General features: G+C 43.8%; 1 protein-coding gene and 1 pseudogene across 2 annotated transcripts in view; both read left to right on the top strand.

Annotated features, from left to right (window-relative positions):
* The window catches only part of Tctn3 (tectonic family member 3), a 34,321-nt gene extending 19,161 nt beyond the window's left edge, over positions 1 to 15,160 (top strand). The window contains exons 13-14 of one of the 2 annotated variants that reach the window (XM_004625499.2): positions 1,496 to 1,633; positions 13,997 to 15,160. In XM_004625499.2, coding sequence (XP_004625556.1) covers positions 1,496 to 1,633; positions 13,997 to 14,233 — 375 coding nt within the window. In that variant the 3' untranslated portion in view covers positions 14,234 to 15,160. The remainder of the gene's footprint in view (positions 1 to 1,495; positions 1,634 to 13,996) is intronic. The other variant, XM_023708936.1, reaches the window with a different exon arrangement.
* A 2,310-nt stretch (positions 15,161 to 17,470) lies between these two features.
* The window catches only part of LOC101559612, a 26,308-nt pseudogene continuing 21,557 nt past the window's right edge, over positions 17,471 to 22,221 (top strand).

Genomic DNA, 22,221 nt, shown 5'->3' with positions numbered 1-22,221 from the left:
TTGTTTTTAAGAGATCCTTTCTTACCTTTTCACTAGCTGCACCAGCATCTTCAAGATCTGAAACTCTGTCTTCACTTTCACTTAAACGGTTTTGCAAGCTTGTGATTGAGGTTTTAATTTCCTCTATATCTCTTTGACTCTGCTTCATGCAATCTTTTTCTTTCCTGTATTGCTCATTCAAAGAATCCGTCGTTTTTCTAATCTCTATTTTTTTTTATCAATGTCTTCTTTAGAAGCAGTTATAAATTCTTTTACTTCAGTGTTTTTTTCAGATCGGGTTTCCTCCCTATGTTTCTGTAGTTGATTCTTTACTTCAGATGCTATGAGTTCTGAGAATTCTTTTTTCATTTCAGAAAAGAATTCCACTCTGAGTTTCTCTATGACTTTCTGCTGTTCCTTATTTACTATTGATGCTATTAATTGATACATTTGAGCTGAGCTGGTGTCCTCTGCATTTGTTCTGGATGGGCATTGGGGTTCCTCCATATGTTTCTGCATTTGATTCTTTACTGCAGATGTTATTAATTCAGGGATTTCTTTTTTTATTTCCAGTCTGAGTTCCTCTATACCTTTCTGCAGCTGTTTCTTTATGTCAGAAGCCGTTGATTCATTGCTTTCAGCTGTATGATTCCCAATTTGTTCTGTGTTATTGTGCTCTGCACTTGTTATGGGTGGGCTTGGGGTCTGAGATTGCATTTTGCTCCTTCTCGTTGTCATTTTGTGTAGCACTGTCTTCTGACCTTTGTTGTAGATCTTTGTTGCAGTTATAACCTTAGCACCTACTGAAATTCAGGTGCAGAGCTACAAAGTTTGGATTTATCCAGCTGTGCCTGACGGGTCTGGCTGATGTGCTCAGCTCCTTCCTGCTGCTGCCCTTGAGGGTGAACCTATTGTGCCCCTCTGGCAAGATGTTCTGCTCCTGGACTAGCTGGGTGTTTCTGTCCCCTACACTCTCTGCAGGGATTGTAGCTGCAGGGTTTCACCCCAGGCCTGAGGAGACAAGGTGGAGGGCAGTAGGGGGGAGAGGCAGCTCTCCCACACACTCACCAGGCCTAGACTAGGACTGGATCTGGGGGTTCCCAGAACACAGCAGAAATTCCTACTGGGCAGGCGGGGTAGGGGAGGTGCTGCGGAGTGGTGTGGGGCATCCCAAGGGGGTGAAAGAGGGTCTCACCCAAGCTGCACCTGAGCTGGGACCAGTACGTCCCGCCAGCACAGGGTAGCTGGAAGCTGTCCCACACACTCACCAGGCCTGGGCTAGAACTGGGTTTCGGGGTTCCCGGAATGTGGCAGAAATGTCTACTCAGCGGGTGGGGTAGGGGAGGTACTGCGGAGTGGTGGAGGATGTCCCGAGGGGCTATGTGTATTCTCTTTAAGCCGTACTGCCTTCTGCATTATTTTATAATGTTTAAGAGATAATGTCTCTGCAATACATCATAAACAACGGTAGGCAACCACCAGGCCATTCAGGCAGACATTTCTTTACCTTCTACAGGCTGTGAACTGTACTTCCTGCTGTTTCATACCAGTTTCTCTGGAGATCCAGGTGTTGTGGGCATATGTAGGCCTTCAGTCCAACCCACAGGCTCACGTGTCAGGGGCACGATTCCTATACCAGTGCAGGTCCATACAGGTAAGTCATGACTTCTAAAGAACCGCTAAGGCTTACTTAGTCTGTATTGATTTATCAAAAAATTGATGGCCTGATAGTTGTTTAACTTCTGAGGACTATTTTATGTCACCACCCATTGTTGGTGTAGAGCAAGTTGACCTAGTTGATTTTCAAGAATCCTCCCTACTTGCCTATTGAAGTTTATGTGTTATGGTGCATACAACTGACAGCTGTTTCTTTCCATTGTTGTTTAAATTCCTGTCCCAGATTACAGCAGAGGATAATTTCTTTTAAATAATTTTACTACTCTTACTATATTGATCGATTGATTGAACCACAGAACACATTTTCTGTAAGTTTGAGTTCACTGTGACAGTGACACAGAGTCTCTGATCTTATAGATTCCATTAAAATTACTGATACAACTAGTTTGTAGTCACCAGTTCTTAGTTCTTTGTATTCTAGTAAATAAGTACCTTAATCTATAGTAAACAGATATGTTTCAACCTTAGCTTTACAAATTCAAAAGTATGTTGTTTTCATTTTACCTAAAAATGACTAGGTCATGGTGAAATGATTCCTGTATAAACAAGGGTTTGAGTTTTTTAACTTTTAATGAAAAGTAAAACAGATTGAAATTCCTGTCTGTTGTATTATATTTTTTTAAAAAATTTATTTATGTATGTGTGTGTGTGTGTGTGTGTGTGTGTGTGTTTTGTGTGTGGCCAGCTCAGCCCACCAGGGGGCGGGGCTGGCTGGCATGTGGTGCTGGGGATTGAACTGCGGTCTCTGTGCTTTGCTTAGCTTGTTCTAGATAGGTGCTTTAGATCACTGAGCCATCTCACCAGCCCCCTGTTGTATTATATTTACATCGCAGAAAAGAAATAAACTTGAGCCTACATTTGGGTCAGAAGTAAAGTATCTTTACCTGTCCCTCAGAGTGGAGGTAGAGGACTGGATTCTCTAGGTCTACAAATGAGGGTTAGCACCCGGGTTACTAGAAACTGTATCTCTAAGAATAGTTGATTTTTTTCCCCCAAGAAAGCACTGCTTCTTTTGAAGATTCAGATAATCTGTTACAAACCCTGCACTGAATTAATTTTCTATTTTTTCTAAACTATTTTTTAAAGACTATAAAATAGTGATAGAAAAAAATAACATTAGAAATGATATAAAATTACACTAAACAAAGTAATAGAAATTCAGTAATGGTTGCTGTAATTCTTGATGTTATCTTCAAATAAGTTGTTCAGGTTACCAGATATAAACGTGCAAGATTGATTTAAAGAAAAAAACAAAACAATAACAAAAAAGTTGTAAGAGATTCAGAAGAAAAAGAAAATAATGAGCATAAAAAGAAAAAAAATTAAGCATTAACTGTTTTCAAAAGACCAGCAGAAATTGACAATACAATTACCCAAACTATTCTGCATATATACATAAATACATATTTTCCCTTCTTTCATTTGTCCTTTTCCTCATCCCAGTTTTTCCTTTCCGTTGAGCAAATTCTTTCCCTTTCACAATATCTATTGTACCTTTCAGATTTTAACTACTCTTTCAGGTTCTCACACTAGCAAGATAATATGGTGTTTGCACATGTGGATCTGATTTATTTCTCTTATATAGTCTCTAGTTGTATTTGCATTTATAAAATCTACAAAAGCCTTGAATTTATCTTTTTTATACTCCATTGTGTAAAAATACTGTACCTTTTTTATCCACACTTCAGTTGAAAGGCATTTGGGTTTTTTCCAAGATTTAGCTGTGACAAATTGCACTGCTCTAAACATGGGTGCACATATATTGCTGTGGTATGATGATTTCAGCTCTTTTGGAAAACTACCTAGGAGGGGAATAGCCGGCTTGAATGGGCCCTCCAATCCTAGCTCTTTGAGGAATCTCCATACTAACTCCTGTAATGGCTGTACCAGCCTGCACTCCCACCAACAGTGGAGAAGGCTTCCTTTTTTCCCACAGCCCCTCCAGCATTTGTTATTGGTTGACTTCTTGATGATAACCATGCTTTCTGGCGGAGGATGGTATCTCAGCATTGTTCTGATCTGCATCTCTTGAATGACCAGTGATTTTAAACATTTTTAACATATTTAATGGTCATTGTATCTCTTCATTTGTGAAGTATATATTTATTATCTCAAATACCCATTTTTGGATTGGGTCTTTGAATTTTGGAAGCCTGATTTTCTAAAATTCTTTATATGTTCTAGATAGGAGTCCTTTCTGATGGACAGTCCACTATGATTTTTTCCCAGTTTGTGGGTTTTCTTTTTTCTCTGTTGATTTCTTATGACATGCAGAAACTTTTTTAAAAGATGAGATCCCAGTTGTTGATTCTTTGAGGTATTTCTTGTGTAGTTTGATTTTGTTCATGGTCGCTACCTAATCCTATGTCTTTTAAGATGTCTACCTACTTTCTCCTCCAGAAGATTTAGTGTTTCCGTTTTAATATTTAAATCTTTAATCTATTTTGACTAGCTTTGTGCATGGTGATCTAAACTGTATTTTGATTATTTGTGAGTTCATAAGTTTTTGGGAAAGGCACCAACATGAATGTTCCTTTTATTTTCCAAATTTTCTGATTCTTAATTAAACCCTCCCAGAGCCTCTTTCTTCTAAATATTTGAACTCCTTTCAAATATTATTTTTTCAAGAGTTAGCAGAAGTTTGTTTTTCCACTTTGCCTTCCCTACAAAACCACATTTTGCATTCACTCTGCCTGGCCTGAGTGATGGTTAACAGTTTGTTTTGTTTCAGTCATGTATAACTGAATATTATCTATTGCAATATGAAGTAACTTTGTCTTCAACTTAACTGAGAAGTATAATATATATAAAACTAATTCAGTGCATAGGAATTTTTAGGGAATTTGTGGAGATAATTCTGACTGTAAATTTTTCTTTTATGTCCTAATTTGACAAGTTCATCTCCATGAAAAATACCATACCCTCTAAAAGAATAAAAAGTTATAAAATAATAGTGTTACATTATAGAAGTTAATCACATGCAAGTACTTCTTTCTAAGTAAAGGTAACTTTATCTAGAGATGTTCTTTTTGGGGGGGGGGCGGTACCAAGCGTTGAACTCAGGACCTTGTACTTGCCAGGCAGGTGCTTATTCTGCTGAGCTATCTCCCCGGCCCCTATAGAGATTTTCTTTTACCTCTTCAGTCTTGAATGGAAATTTACTCTAGAAATCATAGGGGCCAGGAATGTAGCTCAGTCACACAGCACCTGCCTGCCAAGCTCGAGGCCCTGAGTTCGATTCCTAGTACAAAACAATAAAAAAGACTCCATAAAGAAATCATGTAAATATATTTACTCACTTTTGCTTTGTCCTTTAATTTTAAATCACTTTCTTATACACATAGGCTTGTCTCTCAGAATGTCTTATTTTTTTTCCTTTATCCAAAAAAAGGCTAGTGTACACATTCCATAGCTCCCAAAATGAAGGAGTCAAAAGAAAAGCTCTAGGGAGGCTGAGACAGGATGATCACTGTGAGTCCAAACTGCATAGCGAGCCCCTGTACCAATAAATTCAATAAATGAAGAGTCTTACGTATTGAGGTTCTTCCCTCAGCCCACTGGTCTTTCTTGGAACGCTTCTAATTGATAATGGTCCCCCTAGGCTGCTCCGTTCTGCTCACTGTGCCTGAGCGGTGTTACAGGGCGGAAGGCTGAGTTGCAAGCTGGCAGCCTGCTCACTGTGTTTACCCTGCAGATCTGTTTTGTGGGGCTACAAAGCAGTTTTTGTTTTGTTTCAGCTTGGTTTTTAGTTACTTTAATTTGTACCAATATGTAAAAATCATAAAGTCTTACCTAGACATCCAGACGTCTGCTCTTGAGAATCTAACAGGGCCCTGAGTACAGGCCCCGTGTCTGTGTCACCACGTGGAGCCGTCGCCTGGCCCCTCTGCTAAGAGGGTGCAGTGGTGAGCTTGGCCGCCATGACTGTCAGTAAAGCTCCTGCTGCTAAAGTCTTTTTTTTTTTTTTTTTTTCTTAAGCATCAGTAAATATTTTCTTTTCCTTCTTAATGAGTTATTAGACTATAAAAGTGCATTTCCCTTCCTGTGGTTCTTTTTCTTAATACCCTGTAGAGAAGAAATTCACCTAGTTTATTGGTTTTTTTTAAACTTATTTGATTAAGTGTTTTTTACTTAACTTTCTAAAAAGTAACTTTTTAAAGTTTAGTCAGTGTTCCATGTAAAACATGTAACCTGCCAGGCGTAGTGGTGCTTGCCTATAATCTCAGCACTCAGAGGGCTGAGGCAGGAGAATCTTTGAGAGTTTGAGACTAAGATGGGCTACAAAGTGAGCTGAAGGCCAACCTGAACTGCATAGCAAGACTCTGGAGGGACAGAGAGAGAGACAGACAGACAGACAAACAGACAGACATGTAACCTGACACATGGACCACATTTCTTCGGTAACAATCCTCATTCTTTGAGAGTGATTGAAAATCTTGATAACTTCACGGATCTCTTTGAAACAAGCAAGGGAATTTAAAGTCTTTCTTTGGCTTCTTCATCAAATATATATTCATCTCTAATGGAAAAGAATGGATAAGGCAGGGGTGGCCATACATGGCCTACAACCCTCTGAGAACTGGGGAGGCTGAGGCAGGAGGACACAAGCTCAAGCCTAGCCCAGCCTGGGTAACTTAGGGACTTAGTGAGGCCCTGTCTCCAAATAAAAAATAGAAAGTGCTGGGAACCTAAGTCAGTGTAAAGACTGAGGCGCTGGGTGCAGTGCCCCCACTACCACAAGGAAGGAAGGAAGGAAGGAAGGAAGGAAGGAAGGAAGGAAGGAAAAGAACGGTGTATTTTGCCTAGAACATTTTATATAAATAAATATTTAAACCACTAGCTCTCCTAAAATCAAATATTCAGCTAACTTCTTTAAAATAATGTATTTACTTGAGGAGAAATTACTTTTTCATGGGCCTTCACAGTTCTAATCATCGTAATAGAAATTACCATATCTGATTGTTAGATGAAAAGAGACTGGTAGGTGGAACAACCAAATGCAGTTCAGATTTCTGTGTTGGAGTCTCGTTTGGATAAACTGCCGTAAGGGACATTGTAGGATGGAAAAGGAAATTGGAATATGCACTATATTTTAAATAGGAAGAAATGCTATAGACATAAAAATGTATAAATTGATATATTCGAAAAGCAGATTATAAAACAGCCTCTTTGGTGTGATTTCATGTGGTTTAAAATGCATATGTAGGGGGCTGGTGAGATGGCTCAGTGGTCTAAAGCACCTACTTAGAACAAGCTAAGCTAAGCAAAGCACAGGGACCGCGGTTCAATCCCCCAGCACCACATGCCAGCCAGCCCCGCCCCCTGGTGGGCTGAGCTGGCCACACTAAATAAATAAATATTAAAAAAAAAAAAAATTAAAAAAAAAATGCATATGTAGCTGTCTGTGTATACATGAAGAAACAGATTGACGCTGGTATTCTTAGTGATGGAAATACGATGTTCTTACTAATTTTCCTTGCCTAAGTTTAACTATAACACAGTTTGCTTTTTTTGTAAAATTGCACTTTCTTAAAGTCACTAGGAAATACCTGAAAATAACTAAACGCTATTTTAAAAATGAATTTATTAAGGTTCACTTGGAATAGAATGACAAGACATAAAAGACCTCCACGTAAGACGTTTCTCAAAGCAGTTAAAGAGGACCTGTGTAAATGCTTAATGTCGAAGCTCCAGCATTGAGATACTCAGCTTCAGATGCACCTTAAATTCAGGAAAGCTCCACTAGAGGCCCAGCAGGCTTTTTGTGAACTGGCCTACTGATTCTGACATTCCCACGGAAGTGCGAAGGGCTTGGAATGAGCTCTCTTGCCATACAGTTTCTACCCTAAGTCTCAGACAGTGTGGTGCTGTAGACGGAAGAACAGACAAGGGAGTCCCAAAGTAGGTCCATGATTAATCCAGCGGGAAAAGGGAGAAAATTAGCAGTCTGTGCTGGAAACCCCAAGACAAAACTAGAACTACTGCAGAAACGTAAGAGAGAAATGAGCTCTGAGGCCTCGCTCCATGCACAGAAGGTACAGCCAAGCGCCGCGGAGCAATAAAGAGGATGAGTTACAGAGCGTTTAAAAAGAAAGGATCGGCTACCTTTGTAAATGTGAAGAGGCCAAAGACTCATAAAGGTATAAAAATCAACCATAGGGCCTAAAGTATGCTCAACCGCAGATACACTTGCGAAAATGAAAAGGTAGGCTAGTGTGGGGGAAGATATTTAATTCATTATCTGGCAAGTTAGATAATAGAAAGACCAAAAAAAAAACCCTGGTACTAGGTAAGATTGAAACATTTGAACAGATACTTCACAAAAGAGATAAAATGGCCAGTAAATATAAAAAATGACTCTTGTCATTGATGTTTAGGTCATGAGATACTGCGTCATGCCTACTAGAATAGCTGCAGAGCTGGAATTCTCACCATTGTGTGAAAAATGGTACAATCCGTTGATCTCCCCTTTGGCCCAACAAGTTTAGGTATTTACCCAAGAAAATTAAAATATTAGCCCTTCCAAAAAGACTCAAACAGGAAAGTTCATAGGAGCATTTTTATGATAGTATGTAAGTGGAAACAACTCAGATATGAAGAGAATAAGCAAATCATGGTAATTCACACAATGGAATAATACGCAGTGACACAGAATGAGTTACTGGTACATGAAACACTTGGATGAGTCTCAAAAGCATCTTTTTGTTTTATTTTGTTTTTTGTAGTACTAGGGATTATACTCAGAACCTTATGCTTGCCAGGCAGGCTCTTATGCTGTTAAGCTATATCCCCAGCCCTTCAAAAACATTATCTTAAATGGAATACAGATATACTCTTCTATCTATGTAAAGTACAATTAAAAGTAAAAGTAATCTTTAATGATAAAAGTCACTGGTACATCTGGTAAGGGGATAGGAAATAGACTGGAAAGGGGCTCAGAGGAGCTCTGGCGTAATGGACATATTCCAGTTCTTGTATTGGATATTGACGAGATCACATGAAATTAGCAGAACTCACTGAGTAAACACTTAGATATGTAATTTTATTGAATATAAATTAGACCTCATTCGATAACAAAAAGACATTTAAGAGAAATTAAAAGGCATGTCACTGACAAGGGAAAAATCTTCAGCGTACATACCTGACAGGATTCTTTCATGCAGCATGAAGAACTCATTGCTCAAGAGTTATACACTCACACCAAAGATGATTTTGTTCTAGTTCAGAGTCTGAATGTAGCTACAAAAAGCCTTAAATATGGGTATACATGTGGCCTTTTCCTTAAAAATAATTTGTGTTTGTAATGATTTGATGTAGAGCATTGACATAATAGTTTAAAAATTGAAATTATAAAGATGTAACAATACAAAAGGTTGTCATCTATCAAAGCTAAGCAAGACTTAATCCAAATTCTGTACTGTTAGAAAGTAAATCTTGGGGCAAAGTATTTTGCTGTATTGTGAACTGATTTGAAACATGAGAATTCCACAAATCTCAAAGTGATAGAACAGTTGTTGAACTGCTGGTAACTGCTGAAGTAGCATAAAATATTATAGTTTATAGTAAACAAATTAAGTCAGCCGTATGCAGTAGAGCTAGTAAAAGAAATGTGCTGACTTGGCTACGTGTCCTTTTCCGCATGAGAGAAAGGGGCGGCAGACTTGGAGGGCGCGCCTTGGCAGAGCCTACACGCAGGACAGAGAGCTCTAGGTCTGTCTGCTGAGCAGAGGATTCTCTAGTTTTGTCTGTATGTAGCTGCAAATGGAACACTTTAAGCTTCAGAATTCAAATACGACAAACTGGACTTAACTCAGAATCTTTGTTCTGTATGTGTTGCTAAATCTCAGAATCTAAAGTGGGTCATTAACTTAGTGTTTCCCCTGACCCTGTAAGTGCAGTTCACCTCCTTCTAGTTGGATGACTTATAGTGGGCTGACATTTGTCCACAACCGCCACACAGTTGTGGTGCCAGTTTATTTTTATGTGTGTGTGAGTGTGTGTGTATGTTACCAGGGATCAAGCTCAGGACTTCCACTGAGCTATCTTCCTGGCCCTTTCTTTTTTCTTTTTTTTTTCTTCTCTTTTTCTTTTCTTTTCTTTTTTTTTTTTTTTACTTTTAATTGACACATAATAATTGCCCTTTTTCATCAGTGCTGAGAATTGAACCCAGAACCTTCATACTGAGCTACACCCCAGGCCTTTTTTTAAAGTTTGAGACAAGATCTTGCTAACTTACTAAACTTCCCAAGGTGAGCTCAAACTTGTGGCCCTCCTGCCTCCCCCTCCCACAGTGCTGAAATTACAGGCAAGTGTCACCATACCCAATTCAATTGTGCATAATTTTGAGGTACAAAGTGGTATTTTGATACATGCATACAATGTAGATGGTCAAATTGAAATAATTAGCGTTTCTATCACTTCAAACTTAATGTGTTGAAAACATTCAAAATTTTCTCTTGCATCTCAAAGTACCCTGAGTCATTAACTGTAGCCACTGTACTGTGAACACCAGAGATTATTTGTCCTATCATAATGGATTTTGATACTTACCCATTCTATTGCGCTCTTACCCTTCCCAGCCAAAGGAATTTTCTTTATACGTGAATATGTATTTTATTTGAAATAAAATGAACCCATGTCATTTTAAATACTAGTTAATAAGTATGTGACTTAAGCACAGCCTTCAGGGCTCCCTTAGAGTGCGGTGGGCAGTGTAAAGGGGCAGTTAGATCTGAATCCTAAGTAACTCTGACACATACATCTCATCTTATGATGGTGTAATCATTTGTCGCTAGTTTCTTATCTCCAGAAACAGTTATTCTTGTATTTTTGTTTCGTTTGAGATGGGGTCTTGCTAAGTAGTTCAGGCTAGCCTTGAACTCACGGTGTAGCCCGGGTCAACTTCATACTCATGGTGAGCCGCCTGCCTCAGCCCCCGAGCTCTGGGATTGCAGGTGTACATCACCACACCTGACTCACAAGACTTGCTTGAGTGCCTCATCTATATCAGGAGCCATGCCTGGAGCTGGAGCAGGGAGCAAGGCAGCTGTGATCCCTGGACATCACAAGGCAGTACTGTGGGAGGTCGGAGCATGCTGTGCAGCTCGCTGAACCTGTGGGGACACTGGGGCCTGCGCCCAGCTGGAACGGTGAGGGCTCTACGTAGATGGCACTCAGAAGATTTAGGATGCCACAGGTAGAACTTGAACGCTTAGGTGTGGAGGTAGCAGGAAGGATCAGGGATAATGGATAACAAGTGTGCTAAGTTTGGGTACTTCATGTAGTTCTTTCATGCTTTGGATGTGATACTGGTTGACTGTCCTCAGTGGAATTTTGCTTTTGCACTAACCCATTAGTACACAACCCTCCTTTTTAGTTTTACTTTGCCTACAAAGTACCTGATCCAGAGATGGCTTTCCCAGCGACCTGAGGGCATGGGAGTGCCAGAGCCCAGAGCCACCTCCTTGCAGGCCCATAAACAACCAAAACAGATGGGCAGGTCCTTGAGACTCAGCCTCATAACCTCCCCACCATCTGCTTCCCAGAAGTCACTGTTTTCATGGATCTTTTTCAGCTTCTTATTCTGGTATTTACCTTGATTTCTATGCACCATATATGCATGGCTCTCAAATTACCAGCTTCAAGGATAACGTAGTCACTCTCTGTTTTCATGAGTTCAGCTTTGTTGCCCGTCTCTGATCCTTCTCTCCTAATGTAGTTACATCAGAATACTGGCCCCATCCTGGGCACTCTGAGCCCAAGTCCGGCGTGGTGGCGCATACCTGTGATCCCAGCCCTAGGGAGGCTGAGACAGGAGGATCACTACGAGTTCAAGCTGCATAGCAAGACCCTGTACCAAATAAATAAAGATGTCTTTAATTTAAAAAAAAAAAGATTTTGAAGACATTCTTTCCATATGTTCTTATTCAAATGCTACAGTTCAGAAGTTACTTTACATTCTGCTTTTTTGCATTGCAAAAATAAGCAGGATCATAGGTTCAAACCCAGCCTGGGCGAAATAGTGAGACCACGCCTCAAAATAAAATATAAAAAAGGAGCCAAGGGTGTAACTCAGTGTGAAGGCACTGGATTTGCTGCCCCATATCATCTCTCTCTCTCTCTCTCTCTCTCTCTCTCTCTCTCTCTCACACACACACACACACGCGCGCGCGCACGCACACGCATGCACACGCACGCACTTTTTATTTCTGGTAGTCTTACATTCCCACAATATGAACTCTTCTTCCATTCACTACGCTGATAACTTGTGGATTTTTTTTTGTTTGGAACTCAGTTCCACAAGATTTGGTTTGTGTTACATGCCTGGTCATTTCTACGTCTTTCTCTCTGCTCTTCTTGGGGGGATCGTGTTGTTCTGTACAGCGATTGGATGCAAGTTTTAAAAGCTTGTTGGTACCGGCAATGAAGCCCTCACACTGAGCTGCATCTGGACCCTTCAGTCATTTTCAGACAAAGTGTTGCTCGTCGCTGCGCTGCCCAGGAAGGGCTGATTCTGTGAGTTAGACCCAGAGATGAGCCTAGTAGTTCTGTCAGCGACAGGCACCGGACAGATGGCAGTGGCCGGCAGTGGCGGCAGGCTTCCGCGCAGTGCTCCTCTCATCTGTCACGAGGCCAGCGCGCGGCCTCCACGGCAGCTTCTTGGAGGCTTGGCCGAGGGCTCTGAAGGGAGTTGGGTAGCACAGTAAGCTCCTTCCTACAGGCTGAGCCCAAAGCTGGAAATCCATTTCCCGTGCTGGCCGGATCCCTGAGTATTTCTGTTCTGCCCAAGCTGGCTCACCAGGCAGTTTTTACACAACACTCTTAATAGACTTCAGTAATATCAGATTTGCTTCAAAAATTTGAATATAGAACTTTCCACTATAAAATTTCTGGGGGAAAATTAAAAGTCCTAACAATAAATCCTTTGTAAATTAAAGCCCATTAAATTTTACTGCTTGTGAAACTCCTAATGTTTTGTCCGGTTAGTCTCAGAGAGTTTTTGATGCCTGGTTAGAATCAGAATTTTTTCTGCAACTTCAGCAGTCTTAGCTGCCAACCCTTGGGTGTAGACGTTTCTGGCTCAGCACCTCAGAGTATCTGTTCTATGCCGAGTCACTTACAAGCTTCACTGTTGTTTATAAAGGAAAATCCAAAGAGTTAATGTGACATGTAAGATTATCCCAGCACTGGCTATAAAAAAGAAAAGTGAACACAACCCCTGCGAAGGTCACTGTGGACGGAACCGCATTCCTGGAGCAGTCTTTCCTTGTTCACTACCACAGCAGGTAGTGCGTGCATCAGAATGTGGACGGTGAATAGGAAAAATCCTCATTCCAGGTTCCACAGGATAGTTCTCTGCTGTCAAATTACACTCTGTTTGCTTGGTAAGCATAGAGTAGAAGGGAATTGTTAGATAAACATGATTCCATTGTTTGATATCAGCAGTGGCAGCCAAGTCCAAAAGCCATGTCTGTTAGATCAGATGCTTGTGTTAGCTTGACAAGGTCCATTCTCCTGGGAATGTGTGTGATGGGTGGTGGGAAGGGTCCATTCTAACCCCAGAACTCTGAACCTGGTCTGCTTTCTGTTTAAGTCTACATTACTGAGTTCCTTCCCTTATTCCATGACATTTCACCTCTCCTGCAGTGAGATTCACCTGCTTCCCGTAGTGCTTGTGGCTCGTTTCGAGCCCGCAGGCTTCTGAGACAGGGCAGGTATAGCTGCTGGGCATGTAACAGCAGCAGTTTTGCCCTCCTGCCTCTTTGTTTTGTTTTTTTCATTTATAAAAAGTGGAAATGCCAAAGTTTTATTTGCCAGGGATTAGGAGGAAAACATCAGTGAAATAAATCTGACAACATGACTCACACAAATGATTTTTTTCCCTCCTGCCTCTTTGGTACGAGGGAGCTCCCCAGCTGGGTACAACCAAGTCAGACTTTAATTCGTACAGTGGTACCTTGGTTCACGAAGTCACCTCTCTCCACGATTCTGGTCACACACCAAACTAGAACCAAATCAGATTTCCACATAAGGTCAGCATTGAACCTAACCACTGAATTTGATTCCGCTCTTGTGCAACTCAGTCGATGACCAGAATCCCGGGAAGCATTGAGCCTGCGGACTGAGGCACCTAACTGTTCGCAGTTCTGGCATCATGAACTATTGCTTGGAAACTCATTTTCTTCTTTCTCATAGAAAGAGAGCTGCATAGGACCAATATTTTGGGGGGTCTTCCTTAAAGCAGTTTGTGTTCAGTCTTTCTTCAGGAAAAATACTAGAGCCAAATTGGAAGCCTGTGTGAATGGGTATCAAGCAGTGACCTCTGCCTTTCTTCCTGTAGGTTTCTCAAAATGGAACCGAAGTGCCTTTGACAACTCTTGTAAATTTTATGGACATTACACAGAAGCCAGACCCTCCACGAAGCCAGCCCAGAAGAGACTGGAAACTGCCTTTTGACTTCTTTTTTCCTTTCAAAGTAGCATTCAACAGAGGGGTAGATTCTCAGAAGGACTCACCTTCTCCCCTCTGTATCCTGTGCCTCTTACTGCTTAGAGTTCTCAACCTAGAGACTAAGTGAAGAAATGGAATAGTAAGATTTCAGTTCTCCCTGTGGGCCGCTCTGAGGCAGCCTGCTTACATCATGGCTGTGTAGATCACTGTGCTGCTCATCACTAAAGGAGAGAATTTAGGAAAATATAACCTGAAGGAATCTTTGAGCATGAGAGAAGGTACTTTAGGAAAGCAAGAGCTGGCGATGGTGGCACGCACCTGTAACCCCAGCCCTTAGGAGGCTGAGGTTAGGGGATTGGGTGTTCAAGGCCATCCAGGACTGTCCAGTTAGATCTTGTCCTTAATAAACAGGAAGGAGAGAAGGGCAGTAATAGTGTTTCTCTATAATCGCTACCTGCTGAGGGCTCTGCAGGCCACTAGGTGCACATTAGGTTCTCTGCCAGCCCTTCTGGTTGCGTTTTGCCTGAGTGTAAAGGTTGGCAAGAAAGTCTGCCTGCTTGTAAGCAGTCGTGCCCAGCACGAGGTCCGCGTTTCAGCACTCACCCAGGGTGAACCCAGGACTGACTGCCCTCTGGAGTTGAGCGAGCTGACTGTTGAGGCTAGGAAACTGCTAGCTGTGTGTTTTGTCTAGCTTCTTTGCCAAGGTGGGGCCGCGCCGTCCAGGCATGAGCTGCAAGAGTAATCCTTTCCATTTGGTTTGCAGAATGAGTGTGGAATGCCAGCTCTTCTTTCTGCTAGCAAATAATCTTACCATTCATTTTTGCTCTTCTCTTCATTGTGAGGAGAAAGAAAACATTGGCAGCTTTGTAATACTATGTCCAGCAGCATGGCAAAAATAATACGCCTGTGATGGGCCTCTCAGTTTTTTGTGTTTTTCCTGTGTTTATGATGTTCCAAAAGAAAACTGGCATGGTTGTACACGTCTGCAGTTCCAGCACTCTGGGACACTGAGGCAGGAGGATCACAGGTTCAAGCCCAGCCTGAGTAACTTGGTGACCTAGTGTGGCCCTGTCTCAAAATGTAAAAGGGGCTGGGGATATAGCTCAGTGTGAAGGCCTTGGGCTCAGTCCACAGGCCCACACACAACAAAAAAAGAAAAAAGTATAAATAGCACCGTAGCATTCAAGTAAAGGGACATGGATTCTTCTGGGAGACCCCAAAGGTAGTGACATCAGGAGTAGGTCCAGTATGAAATCTGCCTGTGCAAGGCCATGACAACTTAGGAGGGGCATTGACTTCTTGGCCAACTGAGGGATTCTAGCGTCCAGAAAGAAGGACTTGTAACAGTAATTGTCTATTACTGTTTTTGAGTAGAGAATTGGTAGAAAGCAGGGAGCTTATAGATTCATGCTGTCCTTATGATTAAAAACTTTTGGTGGAAGGTATGTTACTATTTTAAACTGTGAATTCCTTGTATAAGGACCTGAATATTTATTTTTAAAAATGGGATATAATAGAAGAAGCCTACGAAGCCTGGACATGTAGGTCCCAGCGTGTCCATGACCTGGCAGTTTTGGCTCAGGATCACATCTGCAGGGAAGCAGATGCTCAGTGTGGCCTGGACGAGTGGGGACACGCCCTGAGGAGGACTGGAGAGAGGAGCTGGCAGGGCCGCAGGGGCAGGACTAGGAGTGGGTGCGGGGAGGGCGGCCGGAGCTGAAAACCGCTGCGGGACGTCCCAGGGCTTAGGGGCCAGCAGATTGGGGAACTGAAGTGATCGTGGAAACACCGGACGAAGGAGAGGATGGGAACCTGCCAGGTGGGGCTTGAAAGCCTGGCAGTGAGGACTGGGAGACAGTTCATCTTTTCTTTCCCCAAGCAGATCGATACTCCTGACGCTAAAATGATCCTCTAATAGGTACATTAAGGCGTAAACCCTAGCTGATGAACACAAAATGCTCGTGGTAAGCACTGTCCCTGGCTGCCTTGTTTTGATGTGCTTCAGAGTCCCTGGAGGAGGCCGGTCCCTGTGGCAAGCAAGAATCACCAGGCTAGAGGGAGTTTTGGGAGAGCCTGCGGGGGAGGTTGGGGCTGAAGGCGAAGTGCTGTCTGGTCCTCAGTAGAGCGGCTCTGCCTCCAGGGAAGTTGGTGGTAGGCGGACCACAAGGCTTTTAGAATATTTAGGTTCTCCAGGCTTTGTTTTAATAGGAAATAAATGTGCGTGACAAGTCAGCGTAGCTGATAGGGCAGGAGACACAGAGTCCAGTCTTCTCAGAGTCTGGCCCTGCACTCCTTGTTCAGATCCTATTCCCGTGCCCACGTGCTCTGAGACCGTTCTGGCTTGGGGGCAGGGAATTTGGGGACTTGGTTTTGTTTTTGTTTTTGCCAATAGGAAGAGCTAAATTAAACAGTTGCCAGGGTTCAAGGATAATTTTCAGAGGTAGAGATGTAAATGGATGATAAAATATTTCAAGGATGATCATTAGAAAAAGAATATCTATTCTGAAAGTACCACTCTCCAAACTGCTTAACGTTGAGAGAAGACACAGCATATCTGTCCCGTGGACTAATGACATGTGTGCCACTGTTGGCAAGTGACCAGTCCCAGCACCAAGGAGTGAGTCAGTGAGGCGCTAACTGAATGTGGACCTTGTCTTCTAAGGTATTTTGCATATTTAGAAGCTGGGGGGCCATGATTTCTGTTACTATAACCTTTTAGAGTAAAACTGTCCCACACAGTCTGTGGCTGTGAATTCAGGGCTCCTGAAGCATCTCCTGTGTTCTGCTTGGCCTTGAACTTGGTTTACTGTGTGTATCTTTTTCATCAAGTGAAGAAGTTCAGAGGGGTGCAGTCTTCCATCAGCAGTACCGTGTCTCCTCTTACTTCCAGCTGTGCTTAGGACCTGGAATCCAGTGCCTCGTTCTTCGCCATCCTTCGCACTAAAGCTTTCAAGGCTGAATTGGAGGGTGAGGTACCCAAGCAGGTTAAGTCCCAGACAAAGCCTCACAATGACTTAGAAAAAACGCAATCCCTGGTGCTCTTTGCCTCTGGCGCTTCATCTATGCCTATTGATTTTGGGCCTTATGGTGCGGGAACCACATGCTCCTCAGACAGGGAGGCTGTACTTGGGAGACCTGGGAGGTCAGGCAAAGCCTGACGACAGGAAAAGCTGAAACCTTTTGCTTCCCATGAGGCCTTCCTTCATCACTTCCTTCATTCTCTCCATCTCTTGCAGCTCCCTGGACATCCTGGGATTCTTCTTGTTTCTGATCATCTTGAATCCTGGCTTCTGGTGGAGCAGAGCTCCCTTCAGGCTTCACTCACGGGAGGGCGGTGCTTCTAAGCAGTTCTTACAAATGAGGCATGTCGGTAGGGCCAGAACTGCTCCCTGCCTCAGTCTAAGAGGAGTGCTTCGGATTTGTTTCTGGTAGCTTCTAGCTTAGACTGAAGTCCAGCTGACTCTTGTTCTTCATGTCCGCCTTACCAGGGTTCTCTGGGCTGAACTTGAGGGTGAGGTGCTCAGCCAGCGGGTGCCACTCAGCCAGTTGCCTTGGGCAACTCTGCCCTCAGTGTCTGCCAGGGAGGTCCTTGAGATTCAAATGGAGGGAGAAGATGACATCTCCCCATTTGTGGAATTTCTACCCGGTATCAGTTCTAGGGCCTGAACTTCAAAAGGCTGGACTGTTGGGACACCCCAAAGAGTCAGACAAGTCCTGGCAGCTCGAAAGACCATTAAGCACTTGATCCAGTGATCCCTGCAGCACTTCAGCTGCTTTCTTGCGCTCTCGGCTCCTGAGTCCCGTGGGCCCTTTCTCTCATGACCCTGACAGACACCTAGGGCAGGTGTCTTCTTCCTGTTTCTGATCATCTTGAGTTCTAGCTGCAGCTGGAGGAGAGGGAGGAGACGCTGCTCGTTCCATAGGACAGCAGTGGTGCTGCGAGGCTGCTGGGTGCCAGGTTGCAGGACTGAGGACTGCGGACGCTTTGTTCTTCCTCCCAAGTGCAGCCCCTCTGCTCAGCCTGGGCACCAGCATTGCTGTTCTTTTCCATTTTCCTCATCTTCCAGGTTTTCTGGTTTGAGGTGACAACGGGGCACTTTGTCAGCCTGCACCAGCAGCCAGGTGCTGCCCTGGGTGTTGGTGCGTGACGGTGGGTGAGGAAATCCTTGAGGTGCTCCTGGAGGAGAAATGACACATCTGTCACCCACAGCTTCTGCAGTGGCCCGCATGGCTCTCCTTCCTCCTCTTGTATTCCTGCTGTCATCCTCAGCTACTCCGCAGTGACAGTTTCATGGCCAGCTCCCACTGCTCAGGCCCTGGCCGCTCCCCAGCACAGAGTGGCTGTCTTTGACATTTACACAGTTGTATTTCTGCAGGCTTCCAGGGAGGAAGGAGCAGCTTTAGGTATAAGAAAATGTGCTTCTGGGTCTCAGAACTGCTGTCTGCTCTCTTCTAGCTGAGAGTGCCATTTCTACAACATTCATTTCAGTCCTCAGAGCAGATGCAAGGCTGAGGGATACTGCTGTGGTGACACTGGTGCCCGAAGTACATTCAGCCACTTTTCTCTGTCTGATGAACATGATTATGAGCTACTGATACAGCCACTGCATGCGTACACATGAGGCAGTGTAAGTGGTTTTTAGCCAGCCTGCAGCCAGGAGGTGGTAACATTCTGAGAGGTCACCACCAGCCCTTACCCTGAGACAGGCAGTGTCGCCCTCAGAACTCCAGGAACGCTGGGGCAACAGTTGCTTTGTGTGTGCTCAGCTCCCAGCTCAGGACCCGGCTCCAGGGAGGCGCTGAGCAGGGCTCATTCAGTGAGAGTGCTGCACGTCTGTCGTTACTGCGAGGACGTTCTCCCACGTGTCCTGTCAGGGATGAGCTGCTTCTCTCTGGGTTCTGCCCACTCTGCCATGGCCATATATGTTCTGGGGGCTCTCGTCCCCCACTAACTTCTATCTGCTTCCACTCTGGTTTCTCGGAGTGGGCTCAGGACAGGCTCCTTTTCTTGTAGACAATTTTTTAAATTACAGAGCGAAATGTCTAGCAACTCTGCACAGAGGCTCTCACGCCAGTGCTTTAGTAATAGGCCGAAGTGGGTGGCAGCACGTTGAAGTCCAAGTCCCCGTGGCTGTATGCCAGCCCAGGCACAGTGGACCAGTGCAACCACTGCTCCACACGCACCTCCCCAGGAACAGGAGGCTGCACACGCCCAGCCTCACTGCGTGCCCACGAGCAGACCTTGACTTGCTTCCTGGTCTTAATGGCCAAACACAAGACACGATGAGTCTTGGAGCGGTAGAACTGTTCCTGCTGGAGGAAGCAGACTCCCTGTGAGGGCACAGCGGCTGCCACCCAAGGCCCCACCACAGCTGCTCTCCTAGCAGGCACTTACTTGATGGCCTCTCCTTGGCAGCCCCGTCCTATGCATCATGTCCCTCCTTGCTCGGGTGCGGTGGGTGGAAGTGGGCACCTACAGGGCAGGATCCCATTCTGTTCCTATAAAAAAATTAGGTCTAAAAATAATTTATATACCTTAAAATTGGTCCTTTTAAGATATGCAGTTTGGTTTTAAAGTATATTCAATTATATAATGATCATTACTAATTCCAGAACGTCTTATGACCCCCAAGCGAAAGCTGTGCTCCTCAGCTGTCCTCCCTGACTCCCTTCTCCCGCAGACCCCTGGCCTCGTGCTGGACCTCTCAGAAGTGTAGCTGCGTCTGGCTTTGTCAGGGTTTCAGCCACGCTGTAGAGCATGTCCGACCTTGCTGCTCTTACGCTGAACGATGCTCCGGTGTATGGATGTGCCACGTGTTGTTGATTGTTTTGTCAGTTTTCTGATTGGGGTTTTCACTTTTTGATAAGCACAAATACTGTTATGAACATTTATGTAAGTTTTGTGTAGATATTTTTTCATTTTTGTTGTGTACATAGGAGAACTATGGGGACACCAGGGAACTCTTGTGTTTAAGTTACTGAGGAACTGCCAGGCTACTTCTAAATGTGGCTGTAGTATTTTGTAATTTCACCAGCAGTGCAGAAGGGTTGCAGTTCGTACCCTGACCAACATCTGTTGTCTTTTTAAATTTTACCCATTCTAATGGAGACAGAATATCCTAGCTGAGTGGTGATGCACACCTCTGATCCCAACAGTTGAAGGGCTGAGGCAGGAGGATCTCTGTGAGTTTGAGGTCAGTCTGGACAATGTAGTGAGTTCAAGGCCAGCCTAACCATGTAGCAAGACCTTGTCTCAAAATAACAAAAAAAAAGTATCTCATGATCTTTGTGTTTTTTTAAACTAGCATGGGCCACGGGTGGTGGTGCACGCCTGTAATCCCAGCACTCAGGAGACTGAGGCAGGAGGACGACTGTGAGTTCAAGGCCAGCTTCGGCTACAAATTGAGCTCAAGGCTGAACTGCAAATAAAAAACAAGTGGTAGCTCTGCGATCTTGCTGCACACATGAGCAGACCTGCTCTTGGGCAGTGTCCCTTTCCCCTGTGCTCCTGCTCATCAGCTCCCCAGCCCAGTCTTCGCACCCGCAGCCTGCTGAGCGCCCCTTAGATAAGGTTTTATGGGCCCTTATCGCAGGCCAGGCGCGCTGCAGCAGGCCTTCAGGTGGGCTGTCTTACTCAGGTGAACGATCCCTGCACGTTAGACCTAGTCTGAGTTTTCTGGACATCTTTTAGACCTTCTGTGCAACGCAGTCATAGCTCCTTCCTTTTATCCACAGAGGTATGTTAGCCACCACTCAAGTTACTGTATTAAAGCTCTTTGTTGTAGTCATGTACTCAGTTTAAGGAAAAAGCTCTACTGTAAAGACATATCAAATTCTGATAAAATGAAACTCAGCTTCCAGCCAGCCCTGTGTAGGTTGGGGAAACAGGTGCTCAGCTGCTTGCAGCTGGCATGTCAGCTGACGGCGACTTGACAGAGTGATGGCAGCAGTCTGGGAATGTGTGTATCAGGAGTCTTTGACCCAGCGATTCTAGCTGTTAGACGTGGCGCAAGGAAGAACGTTTACAGGGCATCTGTTAGTCAGAAGGTCATACAACTGCTGAAAATAAAATTGCTTTTATTGCAGTAGGAACAAAAATGATGAATACTGTCTGTGATCCTACTTACTATATAATTTATGTATTTGAGAGAGGGTCTCACTGTACTTCGTAGTGGCCGTGAGCTCACTGTGAATCCCAGGCTGGCCTTAAACTCATAGCAATCTTCCTGCCTCAGCCTCCTGAACACCTGGGCTACAAGGAATGTGATGCCTGTTTTGTAAAATGGTTTCTGTACATGTCTGCTTAGGTAAACAAAATCTGGAAGAGTATTCAAAAAGACTTATAGTCAGAGGAAATAAAACTTTTGGAAAAAAAAACATGTTTGCTGTATAAAAAGAACCTTTATTATATGTAGGAACATTTAGCATTTATGAATCTCTTCCTTGTTTTTCCTTGTTCTGTGTTTAAAATTCTAGGCCTGTCTAGCAATGATTGTCATAATGTATCTGCTATAGTTCTTTATAAAAATGCTGGTTCCCAGGATGTGGGGCTCTAAAAACCTGTGTTTTTTAAAGTTTCTTGGTGCTTCTGCTGTACAGCCTGGTTTTAAAGCAATAAAGTGATGTGTTACATAGTATGGCTGAAACTGGTGGCATTATGTTGTCCCATCACTGCCAGCTCCTGAGTACATCCACGTTTTGAGCGTTCCCGTCACTCAGCTCTGCTGCAAGGCTCGGTCACAAGCCAGCAGGACCTTCCTTGCTTCCCTGCCTCAGCAGTCCTGTCCAGGAATACAGTTCTGAAGCACGGGAGGCCAGGAAAATGTTCTCTCCTGATACATTAAACTGAGACTAGAATCAGGAATGGGCACTAGCCAGAAGAGATGGTTAGGGTTGAACCCATTTTCCACTAAATGTTCACTAATTGGAAAGTTACCTTAAAAGGGAGCAAAATAAAACATCTGTGCAAAGAATGTGAACAGGAGACTCCAAAGTGGAAGACAGTGTTGTTTCTTCCTTTCCGGCCTAGTCTTCGTTCTCGGCCCCTGCAAACTATTAGGTGTTCTTCCAGTAATGCGCCTTGTGGAATGGGTTTCTGCTCCCTACAACTGAGCA

Source organism: Octodon degus, unplaced genomic scaffold (genome assembly GCF_000260255.1).
Source record: "Octodon degus isolate 3935 unplaced genomic scaffold, OctDeg1.0 scaffold00010, whole genome shotgun sequence".
Lineage (NCBI taxonomy): Eukaryota > Metazoa > Chordata > Mammalia > Rodentia > Octodontidae > Octodon > Octodon degus.
Note: the sequence above shows the minus strand (reverse complement) of the source record. Positions and strands in the feature narration are given on the sequence as shown.